Below are 15,388 nucleotides of genomic sequence, written 5' to 3' on the forward strand. Positions count from 1 at the left end.
TGACGTATGATTTAAGCAAAATAGCATTTAACAAATAATACATACAATATAATTCCCAACAGGTTAAATAAAGATATGTCATAATTCACATGTTAAATAATAACAAAAAAATATAGTAAGAATAATCATAATAATTATAATAACAATAGATATTTAATTAAGACATTAGGTTATTTAAAGAAAAACCTTTTTTTTTCTTTTTTTTTTTTTTTAGGGGTGCGGTGGGGTGTGCCAACCAAAAAACCTGGTAATAGATATCTATTATAAAAAAACGGGCTGTCTATATTGGTCTATCTATATCTATATCTATATATATATATATATAATTTATTGATAATTAAGCATTTGTCAGAAACCGCTAGAAGATAAACAGTTTTCTTTGAAGGAAACCCAGTTTGGGCAATTTGAAGACTAATTGACAAAGTCTTCACCTATAAAAATATATGAATGGCTTAAGTCCACCAGGGTTAAGGTCAGTTCCTGTTTTTCAGTTCCAATTCCTTTTTAAAATCAATTCCCTTCTAATCAATTCCAACACGACATTGATCAAAATTGCAATGAGCCGCGTTCTGTTAAAATGATCTGCTCACAGTGGCAACAAATTACGTTAACAGAAGTCACTGTTAGTCAATTGGCTTCAAATGAAAGCCATTGAGCAATCACAAACAATTATGTGTGTCTCTAAAATAACAAGTCCAGTTCCAAATCCTTCAAAGGAATTGGGATTGGGAATTGATTTTAAAAACTACAGCTCTAACTACAGGCCCACTCTGCCTCCCAGTCCTTCAGCTCTAAGCACATGGTCAGAAAACACCCCAGTCCCTCAGCTCTACCCTTTTGTTAATCCACGTGTAAATACACAGGAATGGCACACCCCTATTTTGTCTCAATGCATGAAATGAACAACAAAAAACCAATAATAATCCAAAACAACTGAATGAACATCAGCATCTTTTACATATTTCACAAACTCAAACAGTCCTCAAAATACAGTGTCCTCCATTCCTTCCGCTCAGCCGGCAACATCCCCAAATACGGGGGAAAAAAAAAACTCCTCTTTTATCCGAGACGTGAGTTGAAATATCATGCTCCTTGGATCCACATTTTAAGTTCTAGGTTTCATTAACGGCCAACATAAATAAACCCCTCGCCACTTAAACCTTAAAACACCTTCTGCCACACACACACACACGCGCGCACACACACACACGCACACACAAGCACACACGCACACACACAAGCACAGCAGTCCAGGGCCACTCAAACAAAGGTTTGCCAAGGCTGCATATAAATTACTAGATCAAGCGGTGTACCATTTTTTACAGAATAATGACAACAGGAGATTAGTCATTTTACAGGGTCCAGTGAATGTGCAGGGGGACACAGAGGTCAAAGGGGTTTCGGTCTTAGCAGAAAGAAAAAGGCAAAACCAAAGACTGGGTCCCGTTGGGAACCAGGGCTGATGTCAGTATCCAAGCTGTTTGGTTGAGTGCATCTGCTGTTAAAAGAGATGGCTAGGGGCTGGCTGTGTCGACTTCTGCCTCACTGTCTTTGAGGCTCTCTCCTGATGACCTCTGCTTAAATCCTTTCCCTTTTTTTTTGGTCTCTCATCGTTTAAAGAGTTTTTTTCTCTTGACACGTCGCAGGCGTTTTTGTTTGGCAGTTTTGTAAAGTAGCGTGTGTTTCGAGCGTTTACTGGGGTGCTCTTTGCTATTTCTCTGGGAGTAAGATACACAGGATGATGGTGGTGGGGAGAGGAGAGGAAGCGGGTCTGTCACGTTTTCTCCCCCTCGGTTCAGTCAGTGGTGGGTGAGCCAATGCCTCTTGTTCCAGTGAGGCTGATCCGTGTGGCCCCATTGGCTTCTGACGCAGGGAGTCGCTGCAGCAGGGATGGATGAGTTGGAGCAGGGATGGGTGAGCTGGAGCAGGGGTGGGGTTGCTCTGGATACAATAAAAATAATCAGAAAAGAAACAAAGGAGCAGGATCTTAAAACTGACCATGTGGGCAGCCTTCTCTTTGAGAGAACACCAAGCTTCTGCTCTCCAGTCATTGCAAAAATACCACCCAACCAGGGGTATTCTAGTTCGGATTTTCCTTCCAGTTGGGTCCTCCATGCTGTTTTTGAACCGGTTTTCCATTGCACAATAAAGTCTACATGTTCTATAACAAGTCTACTTTGCAGAGTAAATTGCTTTTTTCCCTCCCATCATTTTTTTTTACGTTTATCATTCTGTGGGATGTTTTTCTAGCTGGCTATAGTTTCCGGTGCCTTGTCTTTGATTTTCCCATTACAGAAAGTCACATGACTCTGAAATCTTTTAACTGCGCAGATCCCACCTGTAGTATACTACATTATACAGCAGGCAGAGCCACATATATAGAAGGTCAGATAACTTTGCATCAATCACTTTATACACACCAGACAACAAGACAAAAATATACGCTATTGATATCAATATGATAAAATCATCAGAACTGCTCTTGTATCTGACGGGTGCAGCTGTGCAATGGAAATGGCACGTCAATAAGCTTATATATGTATGTACAGGCCTGATTGGGACAAAGACCTGGAGCAGGATTGTCTTTCTAAACAACCCTATCACCATGTCTCCTCTCACTCTCATCGCTGACCTACATGGACTTCCTTTGCACTCTCCCACTTCTGCCTGTACTACGGTTTAGAGTAGTAGGGTTAGGAAACTGGTCCCATTGTGGCTCCAACTTGGATCTATCCTGCTGTAACTGTAGACCGGCTGGATCCAAGATGGTGGACACTGGGTGCAGTTTCCTGACCTGCTCCTATTCTTTGAACAGTGGTGTATTCCTGCGTGGTGTTCTTGGTTCTTGGTGTCTTTGTGTCAGTCAGCAGCACTCTCCCCCCTCCCCCACCCCCCATGGCAGGGTTACGCCAGCGAGTAGATGGCATTGACAGGAGACGTGGCCTCGGAGCTCTCGTTGCCCTCAGTTTCCTCCTTGTCCTTCTTGACAGTGTACTGGCCGATGAAGGAGCCGTCCTCATTGAACTGGCCATCCCCCCCTTCTCCGTAGTCCACCAGGCTGTCATCGCTCTCCTGCTGCTTGATAGTCCCTTCCAGAGAGGTCTGGCTGCCCTGCAGGGGCTTGTTATCCTCATCGCTTTGGGGGTTGGAAACACACAGAGACGTCATTAAAATTACAAAACAAATCGCAGCGAAGCCACCGAGAAATTCCAGTTGGCTGGCACAACCCTTACAGAAATGATTGTACTGTATAACAGCATATTGGACACAGTGGAGTATATTCAATCGATCTAGATCGTCATTTAAAATCAAGCAAGCAGGGACCCCTTTGCATTTAATGTTCTGTTAAACACATAAAACACCTTTGTAAATTGTATATTGCTGTTTAGGTTAATTGAATGGTAACTGCAATCTGTCTAGATCGCTTATGCGGTATTCATTTTTTTGTACAGCATGTAATGCGTAAAAATAGGCATTATTATAATGCAGTTTGTTGAAATACAGTATTGCACTTAGAAATCCTCAACACATTAAGCATCTGCCCTGGCTATCAAACTGTGGCATATAAATATCCTACCTTATCTAGCTTTAAACAGAATTGCTAGCAATTGAATAATATTCTGTGGTTTCTAGCAGTTTCTGACAACTGCTATGCTGACTGGAGCATGAAACCCTAACAAATTGTTTTTATTGTACATAAGTCCACAGGCATTGGATCCAATTCCTGCATACCCATACACAATGAAAAATACCAAATGTCTACATTTGGTAAGAAAATCCCATGCATTTAACTGAAACACTTTTTCAACATCTGTTTAACAAATGGAACCAACAAATCCCATACCGATTAATTTGTCAGTGCAGTGCAAAAACGCGGGTTAGAGCCTAGTTAATATCTATCTGCTGGCGCAAAGAGCAGAGATTTTAGTTCAAGCTGTGGCATTCCTCCTCGGCAATCAATGTGCATGTCCTTGTGAACAAGAGCTGTTGAGCCAAACGCTCCCATTCCAATTTCAAAAGCCGTGGGAACACAGGAAAACACAACGGAGATTGTTATTAGGTTAACTGTTCGGAGTCAAATTTTCAGAAAAAGTGATTTTGGTTTTCAGAAAACATGAACTCGTGCCAACGCACTGAATGAGTCTCCAACATGCCACATGCAAGGGGTTACAAATGTGAACCGTGAAACACAAGTGACTTCAGGCAGAAACGAAGACACACGAGAGAGCCACAACAAGCAACAACCCCCCCCCCCCCCCATCCAGACATCTCCCCATTAGCCAGAAACACATGAATTAGCAGCACCACATATTCAAATCAATGAAACGTTAAATAAATACAATTAGGGGTTTTAATCATGAAACTTTCTTTTAATCCATTAATTCGAACATGGGACTGGTTTATTAATCCGTTAGTTAGATATTGTATACATACCGTTTAATATACGGAAGTGTGGTAACACGGTTTAACCTAAAACATGCAGTAAAATAATAACAAACAAATAATCACAACAGCTTTCAGTAAACGCCCTCTTGCTTTGCCCTCCCCCTTGAATAAGATGTTTACTGAAGAATTGTGAGTGTGTTTAATTTTATCATTAATTAAAAAAACGGTCAATCAGCATTTCTCAAAAACACGCTAACCTGTGTGATTAATTAATTAATGAATTAATTTAGATTTCTATTTCAATCTTTTAATAGAGATTAAAACCCCTGAATAAAATAAACAGTAAAAAATACAGGGTTCTGTAGCTGTGGGTTAGGTCCAGGGCTGTTACACACTCCATACCTTTCAAGAGACCTTCAATGGTCCAAGGAGAAAATAAAAGAGCACAACGACAAAGGGATAGGAAGAGAAAGACAGAAAACGAGGATAGAAAAGGAAAGAGTGAGGAATCCAGGATGATCGGTAAAACCTTTTGTTTAGCAAAACACAGGGAAGCAGGTCAGGTCCTACTGCTTCTCACAAGCAGACAAGCGTTTTGACTGATTCCTTCATCACACATGGGCTGAAGGAATTAGCCAAAGCGTTTGTACAGTTGAGCTGCTTATATGTTTTACACCTTTCGAATGCATGATGTAATGTGTGATGTTATGGATGAATCTCATTGCTTCGTCCTGAAAGAACATCTCTCATTTTTAACCTTCCTGTCGTACCGTATTGAGTTAAAAGCTTTGATAACCAGGCCTACCTCGCTAGCACAGCATAAGAAAAGTCTCTCAAGACAGGTATTGTTTTGCTGTTGGCCTTTGCCTTAACAGACGGTATCTTTACTTTAACTCAGGTGCGGCCTTCTTTATTTCTGCCACAACACTATGAGTTCACTTCCTGCGCTACAGGCAATACGACCCCACCGCAACAGGAAGTGAACAGAGAAACTGGAGGAAAACAAAGTCTGGAAAACAGGAAGATCAGCAACCAGACAGTAAGGTGCTTGAGAGATTGTTGATGTGCCAGTGTTTTTTTTTTTTTTTTTCCAGCCATGGCTACTAACCCTTTTAACAGAAATAAAAGGCAATTTAAAAATGAAGTACCTGTTCTCATTCCTTACGCAAAAGCAGCATTTATGAAAAAAGGGAATCAAAATGAATGAAGGGTCAGAACAGAGGACAGGTAAGACTTGCAGAAGAATTCAGAGCAATATTCCTAAGAATATGTGGCAGAACTTTATACAGTGTTACTTTATACTTATCATGTGATCTGGTTACTGCAGGAGTGTAGATTATTTTTCAGTATTTAATTAATATATATATGTGTGTGTGTTTGTGTGTGTGTGTGTGTGTGTGTGTGTGTGTGTGTGTGTGTGTGTGTGTGTGTGTGTGTATATAGTTATTTACTGAAATATATATAGTTTTTATTGAAACTTAAATCGTTAATACAAATCTCCTTGTTATAATAGAACAGTTTTGTGATCACAAAACGGTTTGTGGCAGTAATTCAGTGTGGCATTTTGTTACATTTTCATTACACTGCAACTGCACAACTGCAATTTGCAACCAATGAATCTTAAAAAAATGCGCTACCAAAAGGGTGTAATAAAATCAGGTGGAAACGGGAAAGCAAAGGGGACAGCCAGCCTACAGCCACTAATATTGAAGAGATTATCTAGTCATGTTCTAGCCTGTGTGCATTATCAACAACGTAGTCTGTCCTGCTTGTAAAGAAACAACACTGCTTCTATGGAAAAGGGCATACCTTTTTCCTTGAGCTACAGACTGATAAAGCATCACATTCATTAGCCATTAAGGACAAATCTCAGCTCAATGGCTTTTCCTCATCTATCACAACCACCCTTTCAACTAACACTATCACCAATTAAAGCAGCAGGTTTTGCTGTCCGCCAATGTATTTTCTACACTGGAAATAGTAAAAGAGACGTACCGGTAATCGAAAGACCCATCCTGGTCCTTATGCTCCATGGGATCTAAAGGAAGGTCCTTTTTGTCCCGCACTGTAACATAAAGAATAACACCTGTTATTATATTCTGCTGACGCTAGACCAACACATGGAAATGTATGTGTATAAAACCCTATACCAATAAAAACGCTAAATGCAACGATGCAGGGGTGACACAAGGACAAGGAAAGACTTCATGCATGCCTTGCAAGAAAACGCCAAGGGATTTGAAAGACTTCAGCTTGAACAAGGACACGTCTGGAAGGATTTCGTCTGAAATCCTTTCTTATCAATGTGTCTTATAGTAATTGCACAGATTGATTTACTCTTACATTTATGGGACGATCCTGTAGATTTTGTTTTTGTATGGGATGATTTCCGTTATATATTGAGATTTTATCCTGGTGGATGAAATAAATCTAAATAAAAAAAAAATGGATATAATTGGATAACTGCCTAACCGTACATATCAAATGGGCTAAGGGATACACATATATTTGCTTGTTTTGGCATGACGGTCATAGTCAAGTTAAAATGCCCGTCCGGTCTGTCTGTCTGTCTGTCTGCCTGTCCGTCCCGTACCTGGATACTTGCCTCCGCGGCTCCTCTTTATGAAGCAGACGATGAGGAGGATCAGCACCAGAAGAGCGATGGCGCACATCAGCCCGATGAACCAGCCCTGGGTGGCGATGTCCACGTGGTCCTTGGTGTACGCTGTGATAGTGCGACGAGAGACAGAGAGAGAGAGGGAGGCTGTGAATCAATGAGGCTCTGGAAACCATTCATTCAGAGCCGGAAATACCAACCTGGGTCCCAGATTCAGGTCCATCCATCTCTACAACATCTTCATGTCTGACCTCTGAGCATTGTCACACACACAGGCCTTCATTCCCAGGCCTCAGAGCACTTCTATAATTCACCTTCTCAGTTTCAGGCTCTTCAAACTTGAGAGAAATACACTCTCATTACAAATTCCACAACCTTCAGCTTAGCAGTACAAGGCGTCTAACTTGAATCACTTCCAAAGGTTCTGTGAAGTGACAGGAACCCCCAGAAGTGTGAGCCCTGTGGAAAACTCAAGGTGGCGTGAGATAATCACTCCTCAAGACTGGAATAATGTGAGACAGACAACTAGCACGGCTCACAAACCCATTTCTAACCTATGGATTTATGGAGATGATTTATTAAGTCACAAAGCCGGAACAGATAATCACAAGCATGTCTGATATGGCAAGAATTGTAGCTCTTTGCTTTCAGAGACCTATTCCTCCGGTATTTGTTTGAACTGAAGCATTAAGTCAACAACTTTTTACCAAAAAACAGCTTAAAGCACATTCCTGCTAAAATGCTCCTGCTGAACACTGCAGTGTAAATGAGTCAGTAGTATTAGTAGATAGCTGTTAATGTAGTTTGCTTTTACATAAATGGGATTTGAAAATAGTAATCTCCAATACTGTAGTTTTTCCAAGACATTCCACCCTTTTTTTAAGCAGCAAAAGCGCTGTCTTCATTTGTGGACAGCCTTGCCTGTGATGCTAGCCTCCAACCAGCTACATCACAGCTCCCAAGCTAAGGTCTAAACCCCTGTGCAAGAGTCAGGCCAGAGTTCCAAAGATTCTACTCGCAAGTACTGCCAGCAGGGCTTCAGCCGCTAATACACAGCTTAAAAAAGCACTACACCAGCTTTAGGTTGAAAAGCCCCAGCACAGACACCCGAGTGGGGTTACAAGGGGGTGCCTGCCTCACCTGCGCTGGTCTCAAAGGGGACGGTCTTGCTGCTGATGAAGTCGTACTCTCGAGAGTAAACCCGCACACTGTACTTGGCCCCCTCCGCCAGCCCGGCCAGCTTGACGGGGGTCTCGTGTTTGACCGTCACGCTTCTCACTGTCTTGTTACCTGAGAGATAAGAGACGGCCGTCACGGGAGCAAGAGGAGAAGGTGGGAGGCTCCACAGAGGCGAGCCGGGTCGCTAGGTAACACATGGCAGCGACAGGAAGTGCAATGGATTGTGGGAGCAATGAGTTCTGCTCCTGTTGAGTCTGGTGCTCGGCATTCTCTATTTGAGCAAAACATGTTGCCTTTTAATGGTGAAATCACAATGCTTTCAGTTACCTTAACATTTCAGGCATTTTTAATTGGAAATAGTTACATTTTAATTACAGTATAATTACGTATCAACTAAAACTGCAATGATACAGAAGCATGCGTAATTGCTTTGTAATTAGAGCTAGTTAACGTAAAGTGAAAACCAAAATAGTATACAAGTGTTTGGTTTATGCACAGCATGCACTGCCATCAGGTGCCCAACTGCTGTAACTGCAGAAAGGATCTTAAAGGCATAGTCCGCTTCGAGCAACGAGGAACAGAAACCATATTTATTGTGGCCTTTTCTGGAATGTCAGTGATGTCATCGCCCCCTCTGGGTGTTTGTGATGTCATCACATAACGGGCACGCATCTGATGACATCAGAAAAAAAGAAAGACTTGTAGCATGCTGATGATGTCATCAACCCACAGCAAAGCTCATGATGAAACTCCTAGTTTTTGGAATTCAAACCACTGGCTCGAGCCAGAGCTGGCCCTGGGATCGATCGCAGCCGAATCAACTGCCTGTTTTGATTGCAAACAAGAAGTTCCAACAACAGAATGCTGTTACTAGGATATCATGAGAACATAAAGACTTCCCGTCTAAGCATTTGTCCAGCTTCTTTAGATTTTACTGAAAACAAAACTGTAACCAAATGTCTTTTACACAAAACGCCCAGATTCTCAAATCCCGTTAAATTCTCAAAGCTCTCTCTCTAAATGTCCTTCCAGTTTAAAAAAAAAAAAAGGTCTCAATAACGATTTGAAGGAAAACGCTTTGAGAATCCATTGCGTTGCGCTGTTTCAGAAGTGCTAAACATTCCAAAAACCGCCGCTTGCAACAGGCTGATGATGTCGTCATTTCAAGTCACACTCATGATGTCATCCTCCTGCAGCAAGCTTGCAAAGACTGTGCAGCGCTCCACTTGGACTCTAATGAATGGAGAGAAGGAGAGGGCAGGAGGAGGGCATGTAGGCAGGAAGCTCAGCCAGAATGCATAAATTACAAAGACAAAGAAGAAGGGCGTTTTGTAAAGCTCAGCGATATCCCTTTAGGAAACCCACAACACATGTCTCCATCTTCCAGAAGAACACTTCTACTGGTCCCCAACACTATCAACTGTTTTTCAAAGGCTTGGATTAAAATGACATCCCCTTTATGCTGTATTGTCCCTTTATATTTTATAGCTAAATTTGATTGAAGCTACGTATTTGAGAAATCACATTTAAAAAACGATCCTGCATGCAAACCCCATTATGAGCTGAAATTGTGACCCCGGTTAGGATTGCAGACTGGCAGAACTCGAGCTCTCCACCTGTCACTGATGGTGGAAGTTAACTAATCAGCATCCGGTGTGAAGGACGCGAGAGGCGGGTTTTAAACCTCAGACAACAGAAAAGAAAAATGTTGGCGGAACATGAGGGCTGTGAAAATATTATGCTGTCGGCGAAATACTGGAGGTTGGTAAACAGCAGTTTTACAAAAAAAGTGACTCTCATGAGTGATCGTTGACAGTGGCAGCCCCATGGTGCAGGTGGGTAAGACGAAGGGATTTAAACGTGATTCACCTGCAGAAATAAACCACCTGGAACTGGGAGTGATGGGAGAATCCCTGAGGGACAACAACTGAACTCAACTCACCCACCCAAGGACAGAAAGCACACAACTGACACATCAGCCAGGGCACAGCACTAGCTACAGTGTGACCGATAACTATTGCTATGAGCCAGATTCCTCCCCTTGAATGCCATCTTGGAAGGGAGCTCAGTCACAACCACAATTCAGGGGTGCTTTATTACTGTTTGTATCAGCTTAGGCATACAAAGAAGTAGAAGGCTGAAGAGCAGCTAAGGTTGTGCAAGGTTATTGTTTCACGTAGTGCTTCTTGTGTAGCAGGTGACAAACATAGAAGAAGCGCGGAGAGATGTTTCCTCAGAGAAGGACTGCCATTGAGCAAACCAAAGCAAGCCATGTTAAATGTTCTTAACTCAACTTAACTGTTCAATTTGTCTCAGCCTTCGAAGATGGCTTCCCCCTCCACCCCACCCCCAGCTGAAAGTCAAATCATCCACAGCTACTGGCGAGCAAGCTCCCAGTCCTTACTGTCGGTGTACTCAATGACAAACTCGGTGGCGTCGGGAAGGAAGTTGTGAGTCCAGCTGATATTAACATAGTTACTGTTAGGAGAGACCGTCAGGTTCCAGATCTTTCTGCTCACAGGGGTTTCTGTGCACAACCGGTTGGAGAGGCAGTGTTAATACAGAGGGGTGTGCAGGACAGGCACACAACCTCTCACACACACACACACACACACAAACACACACACACACACACACACACACACAAGGTTTCGAATCTTTAGAGTATATCACGTTATACTGCAGCAGCACAAGGCCCAAGCTGTGCTGCAGTGGCACCGAGGCACTTTACATAACACCCTTGGCAAGACATTACATTACACTGCACCAGCGGCGTTCATGCAGAATGAACATAGTCCAGTTTTAGTGCAGTGGCATAAGACAAACGTATGCAAACGTTAGACTGTTTTGCCACAAGCCTGGATTATACTGTATTGTTAAAAGACCACATGACAGTGCAGCTGGACAGAACAGCATGATACTGTAGTGGCAGATTTACTCTAGGGTAGCATCCGGTTATATTAATACAGCAGGAATTCAATTACCCTGCAGAAAGCACTAGATACAGTAGCACAAGAACATGCCAAAGACCATATTATACTATAATAACACAAGATCCCGTCATACTGCAGCGTACATACTGTACAATTAAGGACTGAAACACATAACAGCGTACAGCAGAAATCCTTGTAAAACAGAACAAATTGACAAATGAAATACCACGCATTTGAATGTCAGTGATAGCTGACAAAGGACTCTTGGTTGTAGTCGTCATGGCGACAGTAGTAGCAGTGGGAGTTGGAGCTGGAGTAGTAGTAGTGGTAGTAGCAGCAGTAGTAGTTGTGGTGGTGGTGGTGCTGGGAGAGGTATCGGCGCTTACCAAAACCGTTGGGGTGGGTGGTAGCGATGGAACAACTAAAGAAGGGGAAAACATCAATATATTAACAGAAAAGAGCACAGAAATAAAAGAAATGAAACAATATTGATTTGACATGAAGGCTTGTTGACCCCGGGCCTAGTTTGGCCTAGCCTGTGTACCAGGCAGAGGGCCTCAGTTTCACCTACTGGAATGCTGCTCAGTAAATGGAGCGTACATACAATGCTGATAATCACAAACGTTGGTTATACAATGACCATCGCAGGTCTGCCGGTTTTATTGTCAATTTGAGGGTCTGACCCCCGAAATGCAGATGACTTGGGTGGTGTGCAGTGAAGCTGGTACCCAGGCTAGGGTTAGTCTGGACAGCCCAGGAATTCTAACATGCATCTTTTCAGTGATGACTGTCCAACCGTGCTTCCGATCACTGGAAGAGTATTCAGAACTCAAAGAGGCACACAGGGGCTGCGTTTTTAATTATCTCTTCCTAGACTGTCCTAAACTTGTAGGGATTAACAGAGAGCGAAAGGAGAGGAGATTCAAATATAAATTGGGAAAAAAAGTGGATTACTTGTCAAAAAGTCTTACATAACCCCATTACTGATTGTAATCGCCAAGTCTAACTTAAAACAGAAATTCCTTTTCAAATCTTTGGTTTCACCCATGTGCTACGCAAAGAAGTGTATCATAAGAAACTACAATTAATGTACAGCATTATCATATTTTAGTTCCCAGGAGTTCAAGAAAAGATGCATGCTTTTCTATTTTCTATTTTAATATTTGCCCATTTAAAGCAACATTCTCCCAGCTGCATTTGATAGTTTTATTGTCATCTGGAACAGAGCTGCCCTCGTCCTTGCACGTGCAATGCAGTCTCATCACCCACCTAGTGGCCAAGCCCTTCAACAGCAAGATATTCAGCTTTTTAGCCCTGCGATATGTTCACACCTTTGAGGTCAATTTTTAAAAACTAGAAATAAACAAAAATCTGATTAAATTGAAACATGACGTGGTTTAAACCTTGCACTGAGACAAAGCTTAGTAAATCTGACCGTTTCTTAATCCCTTTCCCCATCTCCGTTTCTCAGGGTTCCTGGATCTTGATTAATCTCACACTAACGTGACTTACAATCAGATAGGAGCAGCTCTTGAAAGTCCTGGGATAATATTGCTTCATAAAACCAGTGGGCAATCCATGTCCTACCTCTTTTTAGCTGTATTAACAATATTAATGGGTCCACTTTTATTTTGCTGACATTATTTTAGTTATTCACTTTATTTTTTCTAATGTAGATGAACCACCACTGCATCCTGATACTTTTGCTGTAGCTCACATGGTTGGAATGCCACTAGGAGTGAGTTTGACCTACAACACCAGGAAGTACTAGGAAGTAGCAACAACTTTTCATCTGCAGTGTCTTCTTTCAGATTTCAACATACTCCAAACTGAAATATAAAACACAAGCAAACGAACCAAAAGACCTACAGCAGAATTAAAAGGGGAAAGTGACAATCTTGGATAGTGCTAATAGGAGGTAAGAAAATAGATTTTTCTTAGTAATCACTTTTAGCACCGTACACTTGAAAAAATTTATTTGACAAGCGGCGCTCATGCTTTTGCAAGAAAGATCATTGCTTTCTGTGCCACCAAAGCAGTTCATTTGCACAGTCAATAGTACATGCATGCATTGCTGAAGCTTAATCTCTTGCCAAGCTGAATCTCTTGCCACCAGTGCACAGAGAAAGGCAGTCATGCTCTCGCGGCCAGGAATCAAGAGAATTAAAGCAGCTGGCAAATGCTTGGATGATCATGAAGAATATGATCCAGTTTATAATTGCCAACCTTTACACCATGAGCTTTGGAATAGAATGACATCATGAGCTCATGAACGTTAACATCAAACAAGCAAAAATATTAGTCATGCCGTCATACACCTAAGTATCTCCGTTTTTTAGTTTCAACACATGAAACCAGAGAGTCGCCAACTAGCACCAGTGGATACGACTACTAGTGGGGAAAGGGTGCTGCTGTCTACCTGAAATGCCATTTCACAGAATAATTCAATGCACCTTTCAACAGGTTCTTGTTAATTATTGACTCCAATACAGAGGGAACACAAGCTGTCGTAAATGGTCATGTTACAGAATTCAGAGAGTGCAGCAAGTATTTTTTTCTGTTCTGGACAGAATCCTAATATGAGGAATTGAAACACATTACATGTTAGTGTTATTGACTCTAACCGCTAACCTTTTCAAACCTATTACTTTCTTCTGAGCTACTGGACACTGCATCTTCCATACTGCAGCCCAGGACTCTAACCACTGAGCTGCTCAAACCCACTGCCTTCCACACTGCAGCCCAGCACACTAACCACTGAGCTACTCAAACCCACTCCCTTTCATTCTGCGTCCCAGTGTTTTAATCTTTTAATGGACAGGGTAACCCTGAAATTAGTTACCTGGACAAGACGCTTGATATTTTTGCAAAAGCATGCCAGTAATTAACAACAGACAAATACATTCTTAGTGAGGAGGCATTAGAAAGGAACACAGGGACGTTTTCCTGTAGTGTCGGTTTCAAACGCTGGTTTAGCCACATGCTCCGAGACAAACCCTACACAGAGGGCTGAGGGGGGAGTGATTGGAAGGCCGTCAGGGATCGGAATGAAGAACTGGAAAGGTCTCAGTCAGGATTTTGAGAGTTTGGATGGCCATGCCAGTTGTTTTTGGAGCACATCTACAGTGCACAGAGACAACCACTAATTGTTGATATATGAGTGATTATTACATTAGGAATATTATTTGATAAGAGTGTGGTGTACCCTTGAAGTCTGGCCCACTGTGCTTCACAAATGCAGGACTCTCATGAACATGGGTTCAAGTTTTTCACTTCGATCTCTGAGGGTGAGGATCTATAGAGTGTATAGTACAGACAGAGAGACAGACAGACAGGCAGACAGACAGCAAGACAGACAGACTGTGCAGTACAGCTAGAGGGCTGGTTCCAGTACAGTGCACAGGAAAGAGCTGCACAGTACATAGAGAGGAGCTCTGAGGTGCAACGATCCCAAACTACCTTTCAATCACCAATCACTTACCATGTTTGTTTTGATTTACTCCACGTTAGTGTGCTTTTTGGACATGTTTGAATTACATTTGTCACGAGCCACCCCATACAGGGGTTATCCTACACCAGGGGTGTCAAAAAGTGGGTTAATAAAATGAAACAAATGATATAGTTGTTTTCCCCAATAAGAAATATCGCATATGAATATATGGATCAATCATTGCATCCCTTTGATAAACTGGCTCTGTACTGGCTGACTCATTCACAGGCTGTGCTGCACAGACCTGGACGGAAGGGCAGACGGGCAGACAGCCAGACTCTGCCCATTTCCCGTTACCTACTCCAGCTGGTACAGTACCTGAGCTGGCATTCACTTCAGTCAACACCAATGGAGGGGGAAAAGGAGACAGGAGAGAGATAAGGAAAAGAAGGAAAAAAATACACACAGGAAGTAAAGGAGGTCGAGAAAGAGAAAAACAGTTAATAGGAAGAATGTTTGTCACACCACGAAGCAAATCCAAAAGAACATTATCTCAGCAATATCCAACACAGAGAACACACAGACATGCAGAACCTGCACCGCACTGAAGAATCATACTCAACGACTGCAAAAACAGATTACTATAGCAGAACAATAATAATAACACAAAACACCTTACACTTATACATTGCCTTTCATGATAAATGATCCCAGGGCATTCCACAATAAAATCATTCAAAAAAGAATCAAACGGCGTCATTATGGAACCCATCAAAACCTTTTAAAATAAACTCTGGAGTGGATTTTCAAACATGAAGGAATAACTGAATATTGCATATGGAC

The 15,388-nt window shown here is 42.1% G+C and overlaps 1 protein-coding gene across 35 annotated transcripts in view; it reads right to left on the reverse strand.

Moving 5' to 3' along the window:
• Positions 1-313: 313 nt before the first annotated feature.
• The window catches only part of nfasca (neurofascin homolog (chicken) a), a 47,758-nt gene continuing 32,683 nt past the window's right edge, over positions 314-15,388 (reverse strand). For 14 of the 35 annotated variants that reach the window (XM_041236013.1, XM_041236012.1, XM_041236036.1 and 11 more), the window contains 10 exons: positions 14,924-14,938; positions 11,342-11,536; positions 10,587-10,709; positions 8,144-8,293; positions 6,980-7,111; positions 6,382-6,451; positions 5,535-5,546; positions 4,789-4,800; positions 4,435-4,470; positions 314-3,136 (listed from right to left, as the gene is read on the reverse strand). In XM_041236013.1, coding sequence (XP_041091947.1) covers positions 2,905-3,136; positions 4,435-4,470; positions 4,789-4,800; positions 5,535-5,546; positions 6,382-6,451; positions 6,980-7,111; positions 8,144-8,293; positions 10,587-10,709; positions 11,342-11,536; positions 14,924-14,938 — 977 coding nt within the window. In that variant the 3' untranslated portion in view covers positions 314-2,904. The remainder of the gene's footprint in view (positions 3,137-4,434; positions 4,471-4,788; positions 4,801-5,534; positions 5,547-6,381; positions 6,452-6,979; positions 7,112-8,143; positions 8,294-10,586; positions 10,710-11,341; positions 11,537-14,923; positions 14,939-15,388) is intronic. The other 21 variants (XM_041236039.1, XM_041236040.1, XM_041236047.1 and 18 more) reach the window with 14 other exon arrangements.

Source organism: Polyodon spathula, chromosome 39 (assembly GCF_017654505.1).
Source record: "Polyodon spathula isolate WHYD16114869_AA chromosome 39, ASM1765450v1, whole genome shotgun sequence".
Classification (NCBI taxonomy): Eukaryota; Metazoa; Chordata; class Actinopteri; order Acipenseriformes; family Polyodontidae; genus Polyodon; species Polyodon spathula.